Source organism: Pan troglodytes, chromosome 18 (genome assembly GCF_028858775.2).
Source record: "Pan troglodytes isolate AG18354 chromosome 18, NHGRI_mPanTro3-v2.0_pri, whole genome shotgun sequence".
Classification (NCBI taxonomy): Eukaryota; Metazoa; Chordata; class Mammalia; order Primates; family Hominidae; genus Pan; species Pan troglodytes.
Genome location: NC_072416.2, coordinates 76,347,863 through 76,370,623, shown reverse-complemented (window position 1 = coordinate 76,370,623; position 22,761 = coordinate 76,347,863). Strand labels below are relative to the sequence as shown.

Sequence of the window (22,761 nt, the reverse complement as noted above, 5' to 3'; positions counted from 1 at the left end):
AAGGTGGGAGGATCGCTTGAGCCCGGGAGTTTGAGACCTGCCTGGGCAATGTGGTGAAACCCTGTCTCTACAAAAAATACAAAAGTTAGTTGGGCATGGTGGCACGCACCTGTGGTCCCAGCTGCTCAGGAGGCTGAGGTGGGAGGATCACTTGAGCCCAGGAAGTCAAGGCTGCAGTGAGCTGAGATCACACTACTGCATTCCACCCTGGGTAACAGAGTGAGACCATCTCCAAAAAAAAAAAAAAAAAAAAAGAGAGAGAGAATATGATTCCTATTGACTCATGTAAATGTCTACTGAGGAGAAAAACTGTTTATGCATCTGATGCCATCTCCCCCTGGGTGCCTGCCTTCCCATCCAGTGAAGAAACTATTTCAGGGGTAAGAGAACACCCTGGACTCTGGGAAAATCTTCTTGTGTCCTGTTGCCTGCCTTCTCTCTCTATGCAAACGCTGGAAGAGATGGGCCCCAGGGGAGGAAAGAGACATCAAGGCATTTGTGACAAAGCCAACCAGCTTCCTCTCCCCATAGCCCTGGGCAGGTGCTGTTTGATGACCACAACTCTATTTGCCAGAGAGATGGTCCATAGACCATGTTGGTGTGGTGCCCTGGTGACATCTTGTGGTGAAATGGAATATAAATAAGCCTAAAATTCTACCCATGGCTGCACTGGGGTTCAATAGAACCTGATCTTCCGGTATGTTTCTTTTTGTTTGTGTTTTGAGACAGAGTTTCGCTCTGTCACCCAGGCTGGAGTGCACTGGCACGATCTCAACTCACTGCAACCTCCGCCTCCCAAGTTCAAGCGATTCTCCTGCCTCAGCCTCCCAAGTAGCTAGGATTACAGGTTTGCGCCACCGCACCTGGCTAATTTTTGTATTTTTAGTAGACACAGGGTTTCACCATGTTGGCCAGGCTGGTCTCAAACTCCAGGCCTCAAGTGATCCACCCGCCTAGGCCTCCCAAAGTGCTGGGATTACAGGTGTGAGCCACCGCATCCGGCCCTTGTATGTTTCTACCTGAACAACTTCTCCTGCGGTCCTTCAAAGGGTGGATACTGAAGTCCAGTGGACACACACATTTAACCACAAATCGAAACAAATGCTTCCCAGTATACAATAAGCAAGAAAAGAGCAGCATTGATTGGAAGAATGAGAGACATTTTCAGAGATGAAAACATTCTTTATTCCCTCGGTCCCCATGTGTTCCAATGGAAAGGAACTACATCCTATGGGCGGAGAGTCTCAGGTAACACATGATTACCTCCCAAGACTCCTTAAATAAAGCCTTGGCTCAGAAGATAAAACTCCATTAAATTTATGTGAAAAGTTATTCTTATTCAACTACGAATTCTTTAATCTTAAAGCGTACAATTCGCAAGAGGTAAACTTAGGGTGTTTGTCTACCTGGGGATAAAAATGAGTAATGAACAGGAAAGAGATTCCAACAAATAAAATGATTCCGTGGTAATATTGCGAGCCCGCGTGGCTGTGATTGCAAGCACAGATGAAGAGATTAGAGCAGTGAGGATCAGAATGGGAAGCTGAACCACTGGCATTGTGAACTAAAGAAGTACAAGAGAAGCACATGCCAATGGTAACAGAAATCCCTCTTGTTTTTTTGCTTATTTTTTCACACGCCTGCTGTGTCAAAAGAAACACCTCTTTGTGTCCAAAGTAATTTCTTTTTCAACTTTGACAGGCAAGGGGTGCATTTACTGGAAGCGCTATGAATCTATCTGGATGAAATCCTTAGGCTGGGAGCAGCCCTCAGCAGGTAGGGAAGGCTGGGAGAAACGTACTTCCTGCGTATGACACACTTATCATGCACCTGTAATAGTGTGCCCATCAGCAGGAACCACAGCATAGCCATGCCGGCGTCTATTACCTATCCAGTGTGACAATAAATGAGGCCAGGTGCACACCTCTGTTACCTATTATTCTCCACAAGAATGGCAGCAAAGCAGTGAGACCTGAGCTATACAAGAAAATAATACAGGAAGAAAGAAAGAAAGGAAGAAAGGAAGAAGAAGGAAAGGAAAAGAAAAGAAAAGGAGAGGAGGAGGAGAAGGAGAGAAGGAAGGAAGGAAGGGAGGGAGGGAGGACAGGACAGGACAGACAGGACAGGACAGGACAGGACAAGAAAGGAAAGGAAAGAAGGGTCTTCTTTCTAATATTTTCTAGGCAGCATCAGAAAAAAAAATCATTAAAGTTTTTCTGCCAGAGTATACATCCCTGAGAATGCTGAGATTTAATACACAGGATCTGAGCTGTAAGATTAATGGAGATTCAAAGTGTTAGATACCCTTTTCCTTGATGGCTGGGAGGCATCAGGCTTGGTGCAATCTGCAAGCTGAATTTAACCTAAACTCAAACTAAAGAGGGCAGAATTAGAGCATGTTACCCCAAAGGGCTCAGCTTTGAGGACTTAAGGCTATTCATCTCTAGTGGTTCATTCCACTGATTTCTTGAGGATACTCAGATGTTGCTGAAGAATAAACAACTGAACAGTGTATGCTTTCATTCACAAAGTGAGCCAACATGCCAAGTTTTCATTGTTTTCTTTTGTTTTTTTAAGATGCAGAAGTACCAGTAAAAGGAATAGCAGTATTAGAATAAAAATACAATTAGTACTAGAACTATTTTTAAAGTCCTGCGTGAAAACAGACAATGCACTATTTAGATGTAGAATAGAAGGGAGTCAAATTATAAAAACAGAGAACAGAATATAATTCAAAGAGATGTGCTGCTTGGAAATAAGGAAAAAATACTAAAACATGGGATGCCATGTTTTTTCCATGTTAACCTAATATTTCATGCATTAAGGTGGAATAATTACATTGAAGCACAGTTTTCTTAATTAGCCCAGGTATATTTCCTGGGGAAGGAATAACTTATTGCAATAACTGGTGTTGGGACAATGAACTACTCATCTGGAGAAAATCAGCTGGATCCTTACCCAATTACTCATGGCAAAACAAATCCTCAATGAATTTAATGATTTCAAAGTCAAACATAGGCACGTTCAACCAATAAGACATATGAGTCAATATAATGTTACCATGGAGAAGGATTTTTAAAGCGTAACAATTAAAAGCAGAGATCATAGAAGACAGGCTGATAGATTTGGTTGCAATAGAATTAAAATTAAAAGACAAAAGTAAAACAAAAAATTAAAAACTTAAAGACAAAAAAAGCAGAGGTCATGAGAAAACATAGTCATACACCTCATACCAACATTTCAGTCAATAACGAACTATGTACACAATGCCGATCCCATCAGATTATAATACCGTATTTTCACTGTACCTTTTCTATGTTTAGGTGTGTTTACATGCACAAATATGTCCCATTGTATTACAACTGCTTACACTATTCATTACAGTAATATACTGTACAGGTTCATAGCCCTAGAGGAACAGGCTATACGATATAGCCTGGATGTGTAGTAGGCTATCCATCTAGGCTTGTGTAAATACACTCTACGATCTTCATGCAATGACAAAATACTGACAATACATTTTTCAGAATGTATCTCCCTTGTTAAGCGATGTGACTGTACCTGTGATATACATAACCACAGGTTAATGTCCTGAACATTTAAATAGTTCCTGAACACATAAAAATTCTTACCATTCACAAACGTAAAGACAACAAGATAGAAATCAGTCACAGAACATGAATAGATCATTTGCAAAAGAAAGAAATTGTTAACGCATCAATAAAAAATAATGTTTAGCTTCACTAATAATCAAGAAAATGCACAGTAAAATTAGATTCTACCTTTCTCTTACTACTCAGCTTTAGAAAAACGTTACGTATTCCTATTGAAGACACTGGAAAGTAGTAGCCTCAATATTTCAAGAAAGCAATTTGGCAATTAATCTCAAAGCCTACAGATTATCTTATTCTTGGAACCAGCACTTCCAAGCGCACCAAGAAATCACTCACTGGTGTGTACTACAAAAACATTCATTGCAATTCCACTTACAATAGAGAAAAGCTGTGAATAACCTGTATGTCCAACAACAGGGGATTGGTTAAGTAAATCATGACTCACCCATCCATTAGGACATTGGGCAGCTATTAAAAATAATGCTGTTGAAGGATTTAGTGACACAGAAATACTAGTACATGAAAAAAGGCAGTTTCTTGAACACTTCTATTTTCTTTTTTTGGCTGGCTTTTTTTTAATTTTTAAAGAGATAATACATATGTGTGTTATCAGGAATTACATATTGGAAATGACCACCAAAAAAATGACTTGTTCCACTTAACAAAGAAGGAAAAACAGGCCGGACGTGGTGGCTCACACCTGTAATCCCAGCACTTTGGGAGGCCGAGGCAGGCGGATCACGAGGTCAGGAGATCGAGACCATCCTGGCTAACACGGTGAAACCCCGTCTCTACTAAAATTACAAAAAATTAGCTGGGCGTGGTGGCGGGCGCCTGTAGTCCCAGCTACTTGGGAGGCTGAGGCAGGAGATTGGTGTGAACCTAGGAGACGGAGCTTGCAATGAGCCGAGATCACCCCACTGCATTCCTGCCTGGGCAACAGAGCAAGACTCCAGTCTCAAAAAAAAGAAGGAAAAATAAAGTTGATGCCACCTTTGGTCTCTTCCTTTCTACTGACAAATCATGGGTACTTCAGCAGTCACTTACTCCATCTAGGCCTCTATTTCCTCATCTATAAAACAGGAATAATGACAACTTCCCCACCTTAGACATATGGATTCTATGAATATAGTCTTGATATGTAAATGGCTATTTTGTTGTGTTGCTGTTTTGGAAACTTCGCCATTACGCCAGCCATGTGAAAATCATTTCTCAGCTCCATTTGACAAAGGTGGCCACTCAGCTGGGCTCCAACACTCTTCCCCACTCTCTCTGCCACTGAACTCAAACACCCTCTCCTTTGGGAAACCCAGGCTGGAAATTGAAAGGATGGCTCCATCCTCTTGCTTCCCAAGACTCTGCACCGCCCAGGGACGCTGAGCACTTTGCATGTTTCCTGCCACATCATTCAGCAGCCCCTGCCTTCCACCGTCCAACGTGCCTACGCATCCTTCTCTTTGCCTACACCACCTTCCACGTGGTAGGAGCTCAAGCATCCCCCATCAACCTCTTGTGGACCCATCAACACATCCCTGGCATTCTTCTCTGACCTATTAGTGCTTCAAGGTTGAAAAGCACAAAAGGGCATGGTCCACACAAGTGCAGGGTTTCTCAGCCTCAGCACTATTGACTTTTGGGGCCAGACAATTCTCTGTTGTGGGATGCGCCTGTGCATTGTAGGAAGTTCTACAGCATCCCTTCCTCTTACCCACTAGATGCTAATAGCAGCCTATTCTCCTCCAAGATAGGACAACCCAAATATCTCCAGACAAGTGTCCCTTGATGGGCAGTCACTCTTGGTACAGCACCACTGTACACAGTGAGAAAGGCAATATATTTATTTCTGCTACTGACAGTCACAGCCTACAAGCAGCAGGTACCCAAATCACATAAATGATCACCGCAAGTACACTTCTTGGGCAGGAAAATCCATGCCAGAGCTTCAACCAGAATCTCCTGAGACTGAAAGGGGAATGACAGGGAGTGCGTCCCTCCCCGCCTTCCTCTGGCTCCCCTCTGAGCCTTGAGCAAAAGGAAGGGGACAGCCCCCTGAACCCTGAGCCTATTTGCGTCTCCTCTGAGAGCATGTTCTGGAGGCGCTCCACAGCGAGCGGGAAGATCTTTTGTGAGATTACTTATCTCGAGCGCGTGTCACTTCTTCAGCACCATAAAACTGAAATACTTGAAATAGATGTCACTACATTTGTCATGAACTGACATGGCCAATTAATATTACAAATTCACCATGGAGAAACGCTTCCAGCTCCCAAGGTATAAACTGCTGAACATCACAATTTCCTCTTGTAACAATGGGCCAACCTCGCCAGGGCTATAAATACGAAGAAGCACAGGCTGATTAAATGGTAAAAAGTGCTGTTCACCGGGAGTCTCTTTCCAGGGCTGACACTAGCGCTGTGCCGAAAGTTAACAGGTACCCCGATGTCTCGGCTGCAAAATATGTATTTTTTTCTCTCTTTCTTCAGGAAAAAGTTGACTGTTGCATACTGTCATTTTTTTCTCCTCCCAGTGAGCAAATGGCACACTCATTACAGGACATGAAAGGCTGTGGGCACAGGTTGTCCCAAGTTCTGTTGCCACTCAGCTAGTTGGACTTCTCCTTTCTTTTTTTTTTTTTTTTCTATTAAGTCGTGTCACAGCCAAACTCTCACCCCTAATGAGGCACAGCTGGGCCCTTGGCCCTGAAGAAATATGCGTTGGAAATGAACTGGAAAACACTTGGCCTCCCTTAAACTTCCCAGGAGACAGCTTAGCCCCTCGTGCCCCCTGGGAGTTGGCTTCTTTTCCAGCGGCCATCTTCACAATCAAGCAGGAAAATGCCATTGTTCCAAAGTACACAATAGGTTCTGGTGGTTTTCAAACATTCTCCATATACCAGTGCAAATGGAGGGGCATCTGAGGCGAATTCCACAGGACGTTTTAGGAGCCCACAGACCTTGACTTTCTTTTCTCGGCACAAGTTTTAAGTTCCAGTCCCCAGGCTTCATTCTTTGTATTGTTGGTTTGGAAGACAGAGGCAGCAGTAAGAAGATAGATTATGTATAAGGAAGACAAATAGGGCCCAATGAATTACCCAAACCAAACAAACAAAGTCTGCTTTGGAAATAAGGTTTTGGAGGGAGGTGAGACCTGTATGCATGAGTGTATAAAATCAGAGAGAAATGTGTCAAAAACAAATTACAAACCTTCCAAATACGGGATTACACATGAATGGATGGTAATAATCACACATCACTCAAAGGCAATCTGTGTATTACATCTTGCATTTCATCAAACAAGGCTTAGCTCTTGGGTCATTAATTAGCAACCTCGGTTCCAGATACCAAAATATGAGGAAGGCTATAGTACTCGGGTCCTGCTTCAATATTGTGATTTGTTTTTCTTATCTGCTTCTCGTTTTCTTCCCTTATTTTGCTCACAATGCCTTCTGAGGAAAGACAAGACCTTTCTTATAAAAGGAAAAATATCCACGTCTCTACCCACAGAGTCCACCATTAATGGAAATAGGAGATTGCTTTCTTCAAAGTACACTTAATTAAAGTAATATACTAACTCCTTTACATATAATACAAGAAAGCTAGAGGAAGTTTTATGTATTTATATTACACTTTTTCCTTCTTCCTCTTTTCTCAATATAGGAATCTTTCTGTTTTATGAAAGCTAAGCCACTCCATACAAAGAACAGTTTACTCCAATACAAATAGAAATTATAGAAAATATAAAAATCCTACTAAACCTTTTAATCTCTAACTTTCCAAGCAGGTGAATTAATATAGAGGACATTAGAGATTTATTTTCTTTAAGCTCCAACAGTAAAGAGTGTTTCAAAGTCATTCTCAAAGCTGTAGAGATTTTTAAAATCCAAATGAACCGAGCTTAACTCTGTGATGTGATATATAATAAAATCTACTCCAAGATTCACCTACTTAAAGATATATGATACATTTGGATAAGAGAAAATGAAATTTTAAAATCTAAATACATATGAATCAAATGGTTAAAAAATTAAACAGAAGTTTCTTGCTTAGAGTAATAAATGCAAGCTTCTCAGTGGATATCCTTAATCCTGATTTTAGAATGAGTCCAAAAAGAAATTGCCAGAGTGAATACCATAACAGAAGAAATGATGAGCATGTTTCTCTGTAGAACAACCTCCCTTCCGTAGCCGCTAACTGTGGTGGTACTTACTCATCACATTCTAGCTCAGAACTGCCATTCTGGTCCTTTCATTCTTGTTAGTCACACAAGCATTTGCAAACTGCTTTCCACATTAAAAGAAAAGTAAATGGTTCACTTGTCCCTAAACTTTTTGTCTTACACAAGACAACATTAAGCATATTTCAAATAAAAATGTTCAATTTTCACTAGCTATGTTAAAGGTTAATACCCAAGCTAAAACCACTGGGTTTTAAAAGATGGTTAAACTGAACAGAAAGCTTTGATTTTCAAGTTATGATCAGAAAATAACCATGGGAGACTGTCGAGAAATTAAAAATATAGTCAGAAAGCCTTTAAGTATTACTTAGCAAAACAGCTATGACCCAAAATAGCATCTGTTATATGTTTGTTATTCACTTCAGTAATGACTGAAACTGAATAAATAAAACTTGCTTGGAAAAATAAGATTTTGAAGGAAGATGAAAACTGTACATTTAAGTGTATGAATTCAGAAAGACATAAGATAATAGAAGTATCCATCACATAACTGGCCTTTAAACCACGTAAAACTCATTGATACCCACACAGGAGGCCAAAGAAACGCAACTTCCAACTCAAGAAACTATCAAACAAAATCCCAACACGTTCTAGACACCACTGGATAAGAAATTTGAGGGAGTACCCCGAATAAACAAACATTCACAATCATTCACAATCATTCAGCATTACCTCCCATTCTACAGGGGGATAATCCATTTTAAATTAATTCTGAATTCATCAAAATACAGCTCACAGAAGAATTATACTGGTAATGATTCAGGAGACACTTTAAAAGAGTATTACAGCTTTATTGTGATATATATAGTTCAAATACATTTTGCCCATTTAAAACGTACAATGTTTGGTGAGTTTCAGTACAATCGCAGATATATGCAAACCGTCACCACAGTCAAGAGAAGTCAAGATAAAACAAGAGAACAGGAAGAGAAAGAAAAACAAAGAGAAGGAGAGAAGGAAAAGAGAAGAGATTTGGAGGTACATATTCCAGGGCGAGTTCTTGGGGTCTTTATTGTTTTAGGATTTCTCAGTATTCGTCGTGGTAACAGAGCTTTATCTGCCTGGTTGCCAAATAATGTCTTCCCAAATAATATGAGAGAGAAAGCAAAAGAGAACTGTTCATTCACAAAACTGAGACTCACCGAGTTAAAAAATTAAGTTGTACAGATCAGAAATGTAATCATAGGAGACAAGCTCTGAGAGTTTTTCAATCACTGTGGGGTTGCATCAATTTAAAGTCATGTTACATTAAAGAGAAAAATGTCTGGGAGAGTCTCTTCCTGTCACTTTAGATTAGATTTGTTGTTGTTATCCGGCTGTGCATTTTGTCGGCTTCATTTTACATTTTAAAGATATTGCTTAATGTCCATAAATAAAAAACTTATAACCTACGACTTTTTCTCCATTGTCCAGAGATTAGTAGATGGCGCAAATTAACAAGAAGAGCAAAACACTCAATGTTCATCTAGATTCATATTAACATATTAACTAACTTCCTTGGAGTAATCTAACATAGGCCAACTTCAAATCCAGTGATTTTTTTTTTTTTTAACTCTGCTCCACTTAATTTAAGAGTTACACAAAATCAATTTGTGGTCTATCTCCCTTCACCTAGTCTCTATCATGTAGGAGGGAATTGGAAAATTCCATCTGGTGTGTTTCAATGTTTCCTCAAGCGCAACTTCCTTTATCTCAGCAAGATCTTGTTAAATTGCACATGAGTTTAGTCCTGGATGCCAAGGACTTCTAAACATCAAGTTACATAAAAGTGACATTTCACCAATTTAAGTGATAAGTTTTCAAATTGTGAAGCATCTAATTGCAACGATAAATCCACCTTGCTTTCCTCTATGGCCAGACATCTGTATCTTTAACAAACAAAAGTGGCAGTTTAAAAACAATTAGACTCAAAAACTCTAACGAATAAAAATCACTATCCCTACAGATAGCACGGAAACTTAGATACGCACCGGAGCATGCTTCCACACTGCACGGCGCACACTGGCCAGGGACATTCTGAGCCAGGAAGGGCCCTGGCCCCAAAGTCGTGCTTTCCCTACTTTGCTTTCTAGAATGGAGACCACGCTACACATCATAAATCTAGAGAACATGTTAAAACCTTGATGTGCCTGTCATTAATGTAGCTGCTTTATCGTGACATTTTTTTCTTCCTTAGAAGAAGGAGAATAGTTTTCTTGTGGGTTGGCGGTAAAATTTAAAAAGCATTGTCTGTGACCTCATAGAGTCAAATCATGACTCCTGTCAACCAACAGCCTCCTGGCATCCTCACACACCCTTAGTCCTATAGAGTTACATCATACACACATTTACATGAATTGTCAAAGACATTAAGAAAGGCAAGCAAAGGCCAGGCATGGTGGCTCAGGCTTGTAATCCCAGCACTTTGGGAGGCCAGAGGAGGATTGCTTAAACCCAGGAGTCTGAGCCCAGCCTAGGAAACATGGCAAAATCCCATTTCTACAAATATATATATATAAACACACATGCACACACATAAATATAAGTATAAATCAGCCAGGTATGGTGACACACATCTGCGTACAAGCTACTCGGGAGGCTGAGGCAGGAGGATCGCTTCAGCCTGGGAGTTCCAGGCTGCAGTGAGCTGTGATTGCACCACTGCATTCTAGCCTGGGTGACAAGAGTGAGAGCCTGTCTTAAAAAGAAAAAAGAAAAGAAAAGAAAGGCAAGCACAAGGAGGGAGAGGGAAAGTTAAAAAATTGAGGGGGTGAGATGCCTTGGCCTCTGCTTTTTGTGGAAAAGGAGGCTGCTGCATAAATACAAGGAAGAAACCAGCATATGAGTTTCCAAACTGACTTTGAGTTGCCAAGGGCATGAAGTCTGGAAGGATCTTTGAGGGTCATTTGACTTCACTGCACTTCCAGCTTATATGCTGACTTCAGAACCTGACCTGTGCAGAAGATGAGTCTCCACGGCCTGCACAGCACACAGAATTATTTATCCCTATACCCCCATATATTACACCCCCTTTCCCGGTAAGTGAAGAAACTGTTTGCTGAAAGAATGGATGAATCTTGCCTTTATCGTCTCAGGCATGTGTGAAACACTTTCCGAGACACCTGGCACCTAGTAACTTTCAATAGATTTCTCTTCTGAGCCCTCTGTTAAGTTTCTCGGTGTCTATTAAGGTCAGAAGCCCAGAATCTGGGAGAAGAGAGTGGTTCAGCTCTCATCTCATCAGCAGGATCACATGTCTCAACACAGCCAGGATTTAGGAACAGCAATATTCCATCTTAGGCAGTTCACCACTTCATACGATTATTTGGCACCCTCGATTTTTGTTCTGCTGCTCACATCACACAAAGCCTATTTCTACTTTATATCTTTAGCATTTTTCCCACACCAGAGTTGTACCTATACACATGCTGTTTCTACCAGCTGGAAAGTAGGAGTGCAATCAACTATCCTCGCTTTGGCCAGTGGTGCTAGGAACTGACAACTCCACATATCCTGCAAGGCAGGCAGGAGAAGTTAGGAAGAATCAGGGAGGAAGGGAACAGTCTTTTATGACTGTGGATGCACGGCAATGGGCTCTCACGTTGTGGTAGACAGAATGATGCCCATTTCCCAATCAAAGATGTCCAGGTCCTAATCCCTGAAAACCGTGAATATGGTAGACTGCGTGGCAAAGGAGAATTCAGGTTACTGGTGAAATTAAGGTTGTTAATTACCTCGCAATAAAATAGGGAGAGGGGCTGGGTGTGGTGGCTCACACCTGTAACCCCAGCAGTTTAGGAGGCCAAGGCAGGCAGATCATTTGAGGTCAGGAGTTTGAGACCAGCCTGGCCAACATGTTGAAACCCCATCTCTACTAAAAATGAGCTGGCATGGTGGCATGTGCCTGTAGTCCCAGGTACTCAGGAGGCTGAGGCAGGAGAATCGCTTGAACCCAGGAGGCGGAGGTTGCAGTGAGCCAAGATCAAGCCACTGCACTCCAGTCTGGGCAACAAAGCAAAGCTCTGTCTCACAAATAAAATAAAAATAAATAGGGAGAGGACCCTGGTTATCTAGGTGGGCCAAACGAAATCACAAAGATCCCTAAAGGTAGAAAAAAAAAAGCAGGAGAAGAGTCCTGGTAAAATGTGACCACAAAAGAAAGACAGAGAGATGCAACCTTGCTGGCTTTGAAAAATAGATGAAGAGGCCATAGCAGAGGAATGTGTCAGCCTCTACGTCATGGGAAAAGGCCAAGGAACGACCTTCCCCCAGAGCCTCCAGAAAGAAATGCCGACAACTACATTTTAGCCCAAGGAGAACCCTGTGGGACTTCTATCTTACAGAACTGAAAGATAATACATTTGTGTTGTTTAGGTGCTACATTGGCGATAATGTGTAACAGCGGCAAGCGGAAACTAATACACTTGGAAACAATCGCTGTAACGCATCCATCAGTCCACTGGTTTTCTAACCTGCAAGTGTTCAAAGTGTTGATTTAGTTTAAAATAATTAAGCCAGGTTCTGGGGATTATAAACACCAAAAAATTGTATCTATTATCATTATTACTCCCCCCATTGTTTTTATGTATATATTTATTATTTTACTTTTCAGCTGTTCTTGTTTAATTGACAAGAATCAGAAACAAATTGAGATGGAATGGTCCACACAGGGCCCATGCTGAGACAGGCAGTGTGGCTGACAGATGAGACCACTGGTTAGCCATGTGTTTGTGTCTCTGTTGTGCCCTTATTCACTGTCCTGCCCGGAGCCAGTTAGTGGCTCATCTGTGAAATGGGAATAAGAACAGTCCCAATATCTCACAGATCATTGTATTAGTCTGTTTTCTTTCTCTTTTTTTTTTTTTTTTTTTTTTTTTTTTGAGATGGAATCACCCAGGCTAGAGTGCAGTGGCATGATCTCGGCTCACTGCAACCTGCACCTTCCAGGTTCCAGTGATTCTTCTGCCTCAGGGTCCCAAATAGCTGGGATTACAGGCACACACCCCCATGCCCGGCTATTTTGTATTTTTAGTAGAGACAGGGTTTCACCATGTTGGCCAGGCTGGTCTCAAACTCCTGACCTCAAGTGATCCACCTGCCTCAGCCTCCCAAAGTGCTGGGATTACAGGCATGAGCCACCGTGCCCAATCTGTATTAGTCCGTTTTTGCACTGCTATGAAGATACTACCCGAGACTGGGTAATGTATAAAGAGGTTTATTGACTCACAGTTCCGCATGGCTAGGGAGGCCTCAGGAAACTTACAATCATGGCAGAAGGCAAAGAAGAAGCAAGTACCCTCTTCACAAAGCAGCAGGAAAGAGAATGAAGGCCAGGGGAAACTTCCATTTATAAAACTATCAGATCTCACGAGAACTCATGTGCTATCACAAGAACAGCATGAGGGAAACTGCCACCATGGGCCAATCACCTCCTACCAGGTCCCTACCTCGACACGTGGGGATTATGGAGATTACAGTTCAAAATGAGATTTGGGTGGGGACACAGCCAAACCATATCAATCATCATGAGGATTAACAAAGAGGAAACACTGTGCATAAAACACCACGTGAGCACAACACCTGATACATAGCAGGTGCTTGATATGGGGAAGTAAATGACCCATGGGACTTAAGTGATTTTACAAACAGCACACAGTCAAAGAACAAAGCCAGAAATATCATGCAATCTTCCATCCTCCAACACTCTTTCCCCTGCAATATCCTACATCTACTACCAAACCCCGCCATGTCTCAAACCACTGAACTTTGGCCTGTATTGGCTAAACAGCAAAGTCAATCCTCTTAATTTAACCCATTCTCATGGTAGTCTCTGTAAAGCTGCTTGAATATGATTAAGTATCAAATACTGTCATATCAGTAGAACTAAAATATACCAAGTAGTATCCCTAGTTTCCAGCCCAGCTCCAAATTTTTAAATGACAAACCTTTTTTTTTTGGTAATATTTATTCATTGACTATTGATATTTAACTATTTTCACAATGATAAAGTAGCTCATTAAGAAACAAATAAAGACATAAAATCAAAGTATGAAGCCAACTTAGGGTCAAACTGAATGGAGCGTTGCTGGGCATTAAGGTTACAAAGAAAGAAAGGCCTGGCCTTGCTTTTAGCAGGCTTAGCAACTTTTTCAGGGACCTGGGACATGAATATTCAAAAAAGAAAGTGCTAGGCAGTGTGGCTAAATGGCATGATTAGAAGGGACAGCATATTCAGAGGGAGGTGCAATCCCTGAGGGCTGAGGTCCAGGAAGAGACTTCGGGAGGAGATCAGACTTGGAGGATGACAGGGGTGGGAGTGCAGACAGCGACCACAGAGCTGACAGCAGCAGACATCGATTGTGCACAGAATGCCAGCCACTGTTGCTTGGTGGTTTATCATCTAAACTCTCACAAAAGCCCTAAGAGGTAGGAACAATTACAAACCAACCATCTTTTACAGATGAGGTAACAGAAGTTCAGAGAGGTTCAGTACTTGGCTAGTGATCGCACAGGTAGGAATTAGCTTGAACTGGGACCCCTCGGTCTAACCTTGAAAGCACTCAAGAGGAGCTGCGGTGACTTTGGGTGACACAGCACTGACAGGGAGATACGGATCCTGAGACGTGAGGGTCCAGGGGGTCAGTCTGCAATGTGGAGCTGATGTGGACCCAGTCATGAGCCCAGGCCTAGGCAGCAGGGCATGGGCAGCAGGGGAGGCAAGGTAAGTCTGACGGGCCAGGTGCCCCTGCCCCAGTGGCTGGGAGGCGCAGACTCTGGAACACAGGTTACACCTCTCATTTCAGTGCTTAGAAGAGCAGAGGCAGCTGTAAGAGGCGCGGGCCACAGCATGACATGCTCACACCCCAGACAGGTCTGGAGACAGCCTCCTGAAACCGCCCTGGGGGCCCCAGAAGCCCTGAGGTCTCCAGGGCTTGTCACTCAGGCACCGAATACACTTAGCCTAATTGGATATTATTCCTTCTTTATGAAGCCAAGCAGGTTGTTACCTAGTTCCCTGGGTAAGACATTTGCAGCTTCATTTTGCAATTACATCTCCCTGGTATTTGTCATGGCACAGAAGTGAAATTTCTGTGTCTTTGGTCCCCAATGTCATCTTTTCCTTCTGTTTAAAATCTAGGTGCTATGCCAGTTCTTTTTTAATCTGTAAGTTCTTTTCCACCCTCTCCCCCACAAAAATCCTGCAATATCTGACCAATTATTTTCTCAGTCACATTAAAAATAGATGCCATTCGCATTGCCACTATGGCAGTTGTGAGAGCTGCTCATAAGTATCCTGATCTTCAATTCTTTAGGGCACACAGTAGGACTGCACTTATCTTTCGAATTGGGGCATGACCATTGCCTTGCTTTCACCAATGGATTGTGGGGAGAAGCAAGATTTCTGAGTGGAAGTGCTTAAGCCAGACACTAATCCCCCATGCTCCCTTATATTAGGGAAAGAACAGAGGCACATGTAAGAGATGGTGCTGAGGTCAGCCTGGATCCCTGAAAGACTTTTTTTTTTTTTTTTTTTGAGATAGAGTCTCGCTCTGTCACCCAGGCTAGAGTACAGTGGCATGATCTCAGCTCTCTGCAGCCTCTGCCTCCAGGGTTCAAGCAATCCTTGTGCCTCAGTCTCCCGAGTAGCTGGGATTACAGGTGCACGTCACCATACTTGACTAATCCGTGTTATTAGTAGAGATGGAGTTTCACCATGTTGGCCAGGCTGGTCTCGAACTTCTGACCTAAAGTGATCCGCCCACCTCCCAAGGTACTGGGATTACAGGTGTGAGGCATCGGGCCCAGCCAGATCCCTGACTGACTTTAAAGCACAGCCCCTTACCTCCCATCTGTGGTCAGATATCACGAATGGGAAATGAATTCACCATGCTAAGCCACTGAGATCCGGGCGTGTTTGTTACAGCAGCACACTCCAGTGCAGCTGGCCTGAGAAAAGCCATTTTAAGCAGTTCAAGTTCCATCCTGTGTTCCATGTCTTTCTCAAGAGGTTGGCTTTTACTTTGCCTTCCAGCATTACCAGACTGTTCACGAGTTATCAAGGGCAGACCAGGCAGGCCTCCCAAGGTGCAATATCTATCCTAAATCTTGCGTCCTTTTTGGTTCCTCTCTATGCTGCATACCCTCTTTCGTGGACCTAATTCAGATTTGTAGAACAAGAAAATGATTCTCACCACCTTGTCATGAAGGGGACCTAGGTGAACTCACCCACATTTCAGCTACAAAATTCAAATGCAGACACAGTCCATCTATCAGTCCTCATGGGACTTTGCAGAATCCAATATAAACTACAGAGGTAGTCAAAGAAGGGGTTATTCCTCCATTTCCCCCTGGCAAATCACCACCATTCCTGGGGCCTGGATCCTTTAGGGTGCACAGTAGGATTACACTTCCCTGTCCTTTTGAATTTGGGGATGGCCATTGACTTGCTTTTGCCAATGCAAATTGTTTCCTCTGAGGTTACATCTATTCCTACCAGCCTAGATTGATCAGCCTCTGCCCTCAGAGAAGAAATCAATCCCCCCTTCTCCATGGAGTGAGCTTTCCTTCTGTGACAGCACTAGACTGCCAAAGAAGCAGAGAGCTGAAATGCTCCCAGCAGCTCTAGAGCTGAGGCCAGGTGCTAGCCTCTGGAATGAGGCTGGACTGGGCAGGGCAGTTCCCGGCCCTGCATTCCAAACAGGATGCTCACCTGCTTGCTGCTCCCACATGCCTTTCCCAAATACACCAAATAATAATAACAAAAGAAGATGATCAAATAAATAGAGCTCCCATGATTATGTACCATGGTGGCAAATAAATAGAGCTAGCAGGATGTTAACATGCATTATCTCCAGTGTCCAAAACAAACTCAGCTCAGAGAGGGTAGGGGCAGTTAATGACAGAGCCTGGATTTGAACCTCGTTCTTTCCACACCATATTCTGGTCCCTCCCACTGGTGCAACCTTCCTCCCCTCACGCATTTTCTTTCAGTTCTTCTCCCTGCTGGGAAGATCTTCTCCAATCCTAGCTGTGCTGCAAAGCCAGGTTCCCACTGCAAAGCCACTCCGTTATTCATTCTCACCCTGAACTCTTCCTTCTGGAACCACTTCTCTACAGTGTTGGTAACAGAGTTAGCACACTGATTCTAAGCACACAGTCCAGCAGCCTCTTTTTTTCTATATTTCCAAGACATCAATGTAGTCTTGACAATGCAGCAGCAGCAGCAGCAGCAGGAGCAACAGCAACTGCCAAGGTCTGCAAGTGGCTTCAAGACGCCGGGGACTTTATTAAGCAGTTCCCAGGTGTGATCGCTCTCTCTTGCACTCATACACTCAACTCAAAGGTCACCTCACCAATGAAGTCTTCCCCAAGAACCTGACAAGATCAGTGCTCAGCACACAGTAGGCCCACAGCATGTATTTGATGTACAAGTGAACAAAAGGAAGAATGAATGAAAAGAGCTCTTCAAAGCCATGCCTCTGGACTCCTTGTGACGTGTGAGTCCCCTGCCACAGCCATAAGAAGTCTCCAGCGGTTCTACCATCACCTTCTTGAGAAGTAACACCCACCCTAGACTCATGGGAAATTGGCAGCGTGAGAATTAAACTCACAATGTCTGTTCTCTTCCACTGAGCCGCACTAGGGCCAGAACCCAAAATAAATTCCTTTCAGCCCTCTAGCCTCTCAGTAGGAATATCTGAAGTATCTTTAATCAAACTTTAGAGGCTGAAATTGCCCACAATTCTAAAAATGCCTCCAGTTACTATGGATTTATCAGTGAAGAGAATGAAATAAAGAAAATTTGTTTCATAGTTAAAGCCAAGGCCACTTTATCCCAGATGTACTTAAATCACTTAGCTCTTAACAGAATCTTTAACTATAAATATACTAAATTTGGTAGTAGGATAGATTAACTACAAAAGGAAATTAACACTGCCTTAGAGAATGGAGATAACATACTAAACCACAGATAGGCTACTTTGGAGAATTATAACTGGGTAGACCTAACATTTTTAAATGGATATTAGAGATGATGAAATGCCACTCGGCCACCCTCTGAAATGCAATTGAATTTACATTGATTAAGGAAAAAGAGGGGAAATCTAATATTATATAACGCCTTACATTAAAAACTTTAAACAAGCCCCAAAGTGACTCCTTAGGAAATAAGTTTTGGGTGACTAAGCAGTGTGTCATTAGCCCTCCGGTGAGAAAACGCAGGATTTAGTTCCTTATGAGAGACAGAGAAAGAGAGAGAGACAGAGAAAGAGAGACAGAGAAAGAGAGAGAGAGTGTGTGTCTGTGTGTGTGCATGCGCGTGTGTGTGCCAGGTTTCAACTGTGGGTAAATTAGCACTTGCCTTCCAAAGAGACCAGCAGCAACTACAAAAGTTTGCAGGGCTTTGTCATTAGCCTGTTTGCATTCTCCAAAGCAAACTGACAGTCTCATGATGCAGGGCATTAAAAATCCTCAGTGGTATCGACTGCCTGAAGCCGATGCTTCCCTGTTAAATAAAGCATGGCTCAATTAAGAGCTCTTCAATATACAATTTAATTTTTCTTTCATCTTGATCCACAGCCTGGCTCAAAATGAGGAATGCTAGAATAGATGTCCTTTGAATATTGAAGCAAGTCTTTATAAATAAACCTATCACCCTTGTAATGATTTCTGTCATAACATGACAAAATAGATGAAGCTCGGCGTCTGGAACTTCAGCTCACACGTCATTTTTCCAACATCACCAGGACCCACAATTTTTTTTTTTCTTTTTGGCTTTTCTCGTACTTTTTTCCAGTTATCTCTGAATAACATTCTGCTGTTTAAGAAAAGTTCATCCTTTTTTCTTTTCATTCCCTGTGTGGCAATTCTTCAGAAAGAACGAAGAAAATTACTATTCTGCTACTTACACGTAAGAGAAAGCAGGTAACTTATAAATGAATTATGAAGGTCTTACCCTTGGAAAGACATACATATTTCATCATAAATGTGATCCATTACACTTATTCTACATACAGTATTTATATTTATACATGATTATTCAAGGTTTCTTTTTTTTTTTTTTTAATCTCCGCAAGCCCATACTTTCAAAAGCAAATCCAACATTCTCCTTTAACCTGTACGGCTCAGACTAGAGGATACAAAACGTACTCCCAATTGACCCCACATGTATACTCTCTCTCTGGATGGAAGGTATTAGATTTACAAAGAATACCAAGAATCATGGGATTTCTCAAAGGTGCACATATTATACAGAACAATGTTCAAATACCTGCATGAGCTTGCTATGAGTCAAGGAGGAAGACGTTTCACTTTGGACCTAAGACAATTTCTTACATTGAAACATATTCATAAAAAACAGACTTGACAACAGTTAACGCCTTGGATAGAATTGTGTAGCTCTGACGTGCATTTCTGACAGCTGGCTTGAGCTAGATGAAGAAGGAACAGGGCTCTCTCTCCCGAAGCGGATAAAGTAACAGTGGAGCAGCCTAATACCCATTCCCTTTCTGATCAAATCATTCTAGTTGGTCTTTTCGGGCTGCAGAGGTCCTTGCTGCGATCTCAGGTAACGTCACAGTCACATCACGACAACAAATGTAAACTTATTTAAAATTTACTGGTTTTACCCATTGTATTTGATTTTCATGTTATAATTTATAACCTATTTTAAAAATTCAAACAGCATTTCATATTTTTCAACTTGTTCACTCCTTATTTAGCATGAAATAGACATTACACATAAATGTGCATATGTATATACATTCAAATACAAGCGTTCCCAATAGGAATTGACAAAACCACCCACATTTTAAACACACTCCTTCCATTCTCATTCTTCTTTCCCCAGATGCTGCACTGAATATAATTTGGAAAGAACTAAAAAAAAAATTAAATAAATAAAAAGCTGTAAGACAATTTTTAATTGTCAGAGATAGAGCACTTAGAATTTATAGTAATTAACTAGTCATTATTTCAAATAAGAACATTAATTGGTATGTTCAGAAAATCTGCAGCATTGCAAAATTTAAAATAAACATTACAAAGATATCATTTACAACTAATCTATATTTACCATTGAAGTGAGCTTCAAACTATATTTCTTTCTATTATGCTTTTATTGGCTACAGCACACAGTAAATGGAGTGTGTTACGCACAGCTTCCTAAACACCTAAATTTATAAAACCCAATTACATAAATTAATTAGGAATGAACGCATGCATTTATGCCTTTGTTTGCAACTGTAACATATTAAACATGACAAAATTAATAAAGAGACCCTAAAAGAAAAAATAGTGCTACGTATTCATATTCCATAACAGGTTTTTATGAGATTTAATTTGATTTATCTCGTCCTAAGGGTCGTGACTCTTAATAAATACGCAGTTTCTCACCGTTTCATATACATATGTAACGGTATGTTTTTATGACTCCTAAAGGACCAAGAATATATAAATTCAAGAGTATTTATTTCAAGATTCAGAGACAGAATGGCAAAGAATTACGCAAATGTTATTTCTGCCTTCCTTATCTCCTACATTGTTATCAAAGACAGCTTTTTGGTAATTAGAGTGATTCGCCATCCCCTAGCTTTATTATAGAAAACGTCCAGTAAAACAAGCTTACTCTGAGCTCCACGAAGGAATAAAACATTGGCATATGATCAAGCTAGTCAGAAGAGCACTGGTGAGGCCAGATGGAGAGGCTCATGCCTGTAATACCAGCATTTTGGGAAGCCAAGGCGGGCGGATCACCTGAGGTCAGGAGTCCAAGACTAGCCTGGCCAACATGGCGAAACCCTGTCTCTACTAAAAATACAAAAATTAGCTGGGCGTGGTGGCAAATACCTGTAATCCCAGGTACTCAGGAGGCTGAGGTAGGAGGATTGCTTGAGCCCAGGAGGTTGATGCCGCAGTGAACCAAGATCACGCCACTGTACTCCAGCCTGAGCAAAAGAGACTCTAACTCAGAAACAGGAAAATAAAATAAAATAAAATAAAATAAAAAAGCATGGTTGGAAACAGACCCTTTTTTTTTTTTTTTTTTTGTAATAGGGTCTTGCTCTGTCACCCAGGCTGAAAATGTGAAAATGCAGTGGCACAATCACAGCCCACTGCAGCCTCATCATCCCAGCAATGCACTGTTATCCTGTTACCGGATATAGCAGATGCTACATCTATTGTATCTTCAAACTAAAGAGACTCTGAAACAAGTCACCAAAAAAGAATACGTTCTGCTTCTCAGTTAAAGGAGTGAAAATTAAAATGAGAAGCTACTTTAATCCTAACAAAGTAACGAAGATTACCAAAAAAAAAAAAAAGTAAGAGAGATAATACTTAGTGCTGACAAAGATGTAATAAGACAAGCCCTCTTAGATAATGTTGGTAGAAAAACTACTTGATTCACTTCTGGTAAATATTTGGCAATATCTATCAGGGATATGAAAATTATGTATACATTTGAATCAAATAATTTTTAAGATTCTATGATACAGATATGTAATAATTTATGTAGAAGAATAGTCATCAAAGCCCACTGTTTAAAAATGAGGAAATAGCATAAATACATACAAAAAGAAAACAAAATAATTTGTGGCATCTGCCTGGGATAGAGTAGGTCCATGTGGGTAACTAAGACCATCATATTTTTAGAAAGTGGGCAAATGCTCATAAAATAGTTTTAACTGGTAAAAATGAGCAATAGGTATTACCAGTAGACAATGTAGAATTAATCCCAATTCTCCCTTTCCTTAGCCCTCTGGCCCTGGGAAAATTACTTCACCTTTGCATGCCTGAGTCTCTTCATCTCCAAAAGGAGGATAACAAGGAATCTATCTTGATGAAACACTATGCAGATTAAACTTTTTAATTCACATAAAACATTCAATTATCAGTAAGGGAGAGGTATCATTAGCTATTATCATTATCTCAATTTTGCAACAAAGAAAAGACTAAAAGGGTCTGAAACCATACTTTGTCACTTCTTTTAGTTGTGTGACCTTGGACGTATTCCTTAAATATTGCAGTTGTCTGAATAATCTAAAATATGTTAATAATTAACACTCTAGTCAAAAGGTAGTTCTGATGGTGAGAGAAGACATTCAGCCCAATACTCTGAACCCTGGAGGTAATCAGTAATGATTTTCATAACTATTAATTGTATCTACAAAAGTATTCACCAAGAACCCCTTCAGTCTTAAACCAGAATTAAAAATAGAATAGGGTGAAATTCTAAATTTTTGACAGAAACACCAAAGGTAATATTTACAGATGGTTTCTCATTCCTATTCCAGGTAGTAGAGCAGCATCAGCTTAGAAACTTCTCTCAGTCTTTCTCCCGTCTTTTGCAGGTAAAGACCAAAATGGGGTCAACATTTAAAGTTCCTAATCTTAGAAACCCTAAAATACCAAGGTACTTTACCTTTACCTTTTTTTCCTTCTAATTCTTCTCCTCCTCCTTTCTAATGGTCGTTCCTTTATTTTAACAACCAAAATACTTTTGCTGGGACATTTAATGAGAAATAAAGTATATTTCAATGACAGGCTCATTTCCAAAATTATTTATTTTCATTCTGGATTGATATTCCACTACCAATAACTTCAAAGAATTTAGCATAGCTGTTATTATATCATACTATATCTCAAAACCCTGAAATGGTTCCCAGTAGAACATAGTATAAAAAATTTCAAACTCCTTAGCCTAGACATTCTAGATCCTACAAAGACTTCACCTGATTTCTTCTCTTCTTCCATTAATCGTCTATTGATAAACACAATGCAATGGTGAAACAAAATACCAGCAAGTTAATAATGGAGACAGGAAGGGAGGAAGGGAGGGAGGAAAGAAAGGGAGGGAGGAAAGAAAGGGAGGGAGGAAAGAAAGGGAGGGAGGAAAGAAAGGGAGGGAGGAAAGAAAGAAAGGAAGGAACAAAAGAAA

At 41.1% G+C, this 22,761-nt stretch overlaps 1 protein-coding gene across 6 annotated transcripts in view; it reads right to left on the bottom strand.

Annotated features, from left to right (window-relative positions):
* WWOX (WW domain containing oxidoreductase) overlaps positions 1-22,761 on the bottom strand; it is a 1,110,761-nt gene that overhangs the window by 980,875 nt on the left and 107,125 nt on the right. The window contains exon 6 of one of the 6 annotated variants that reach the window (XM_054669579.2): positions 253-20,770. The exons of the other annotated variants lie outside the window; for them this stretch is intronic. Within the exon in view, the coding sequence (XP_054525554.1) occupies positions 20,600-20,770 (171 nt within the window). The 3' untranslated portion in view covers positions 253-20,599. Of the gene's footprint in view, positions 1-252; positions 20,771-22,761 lie in introns of those variants that run through there. 6 annotated transcript variants of the gene reach the window in all.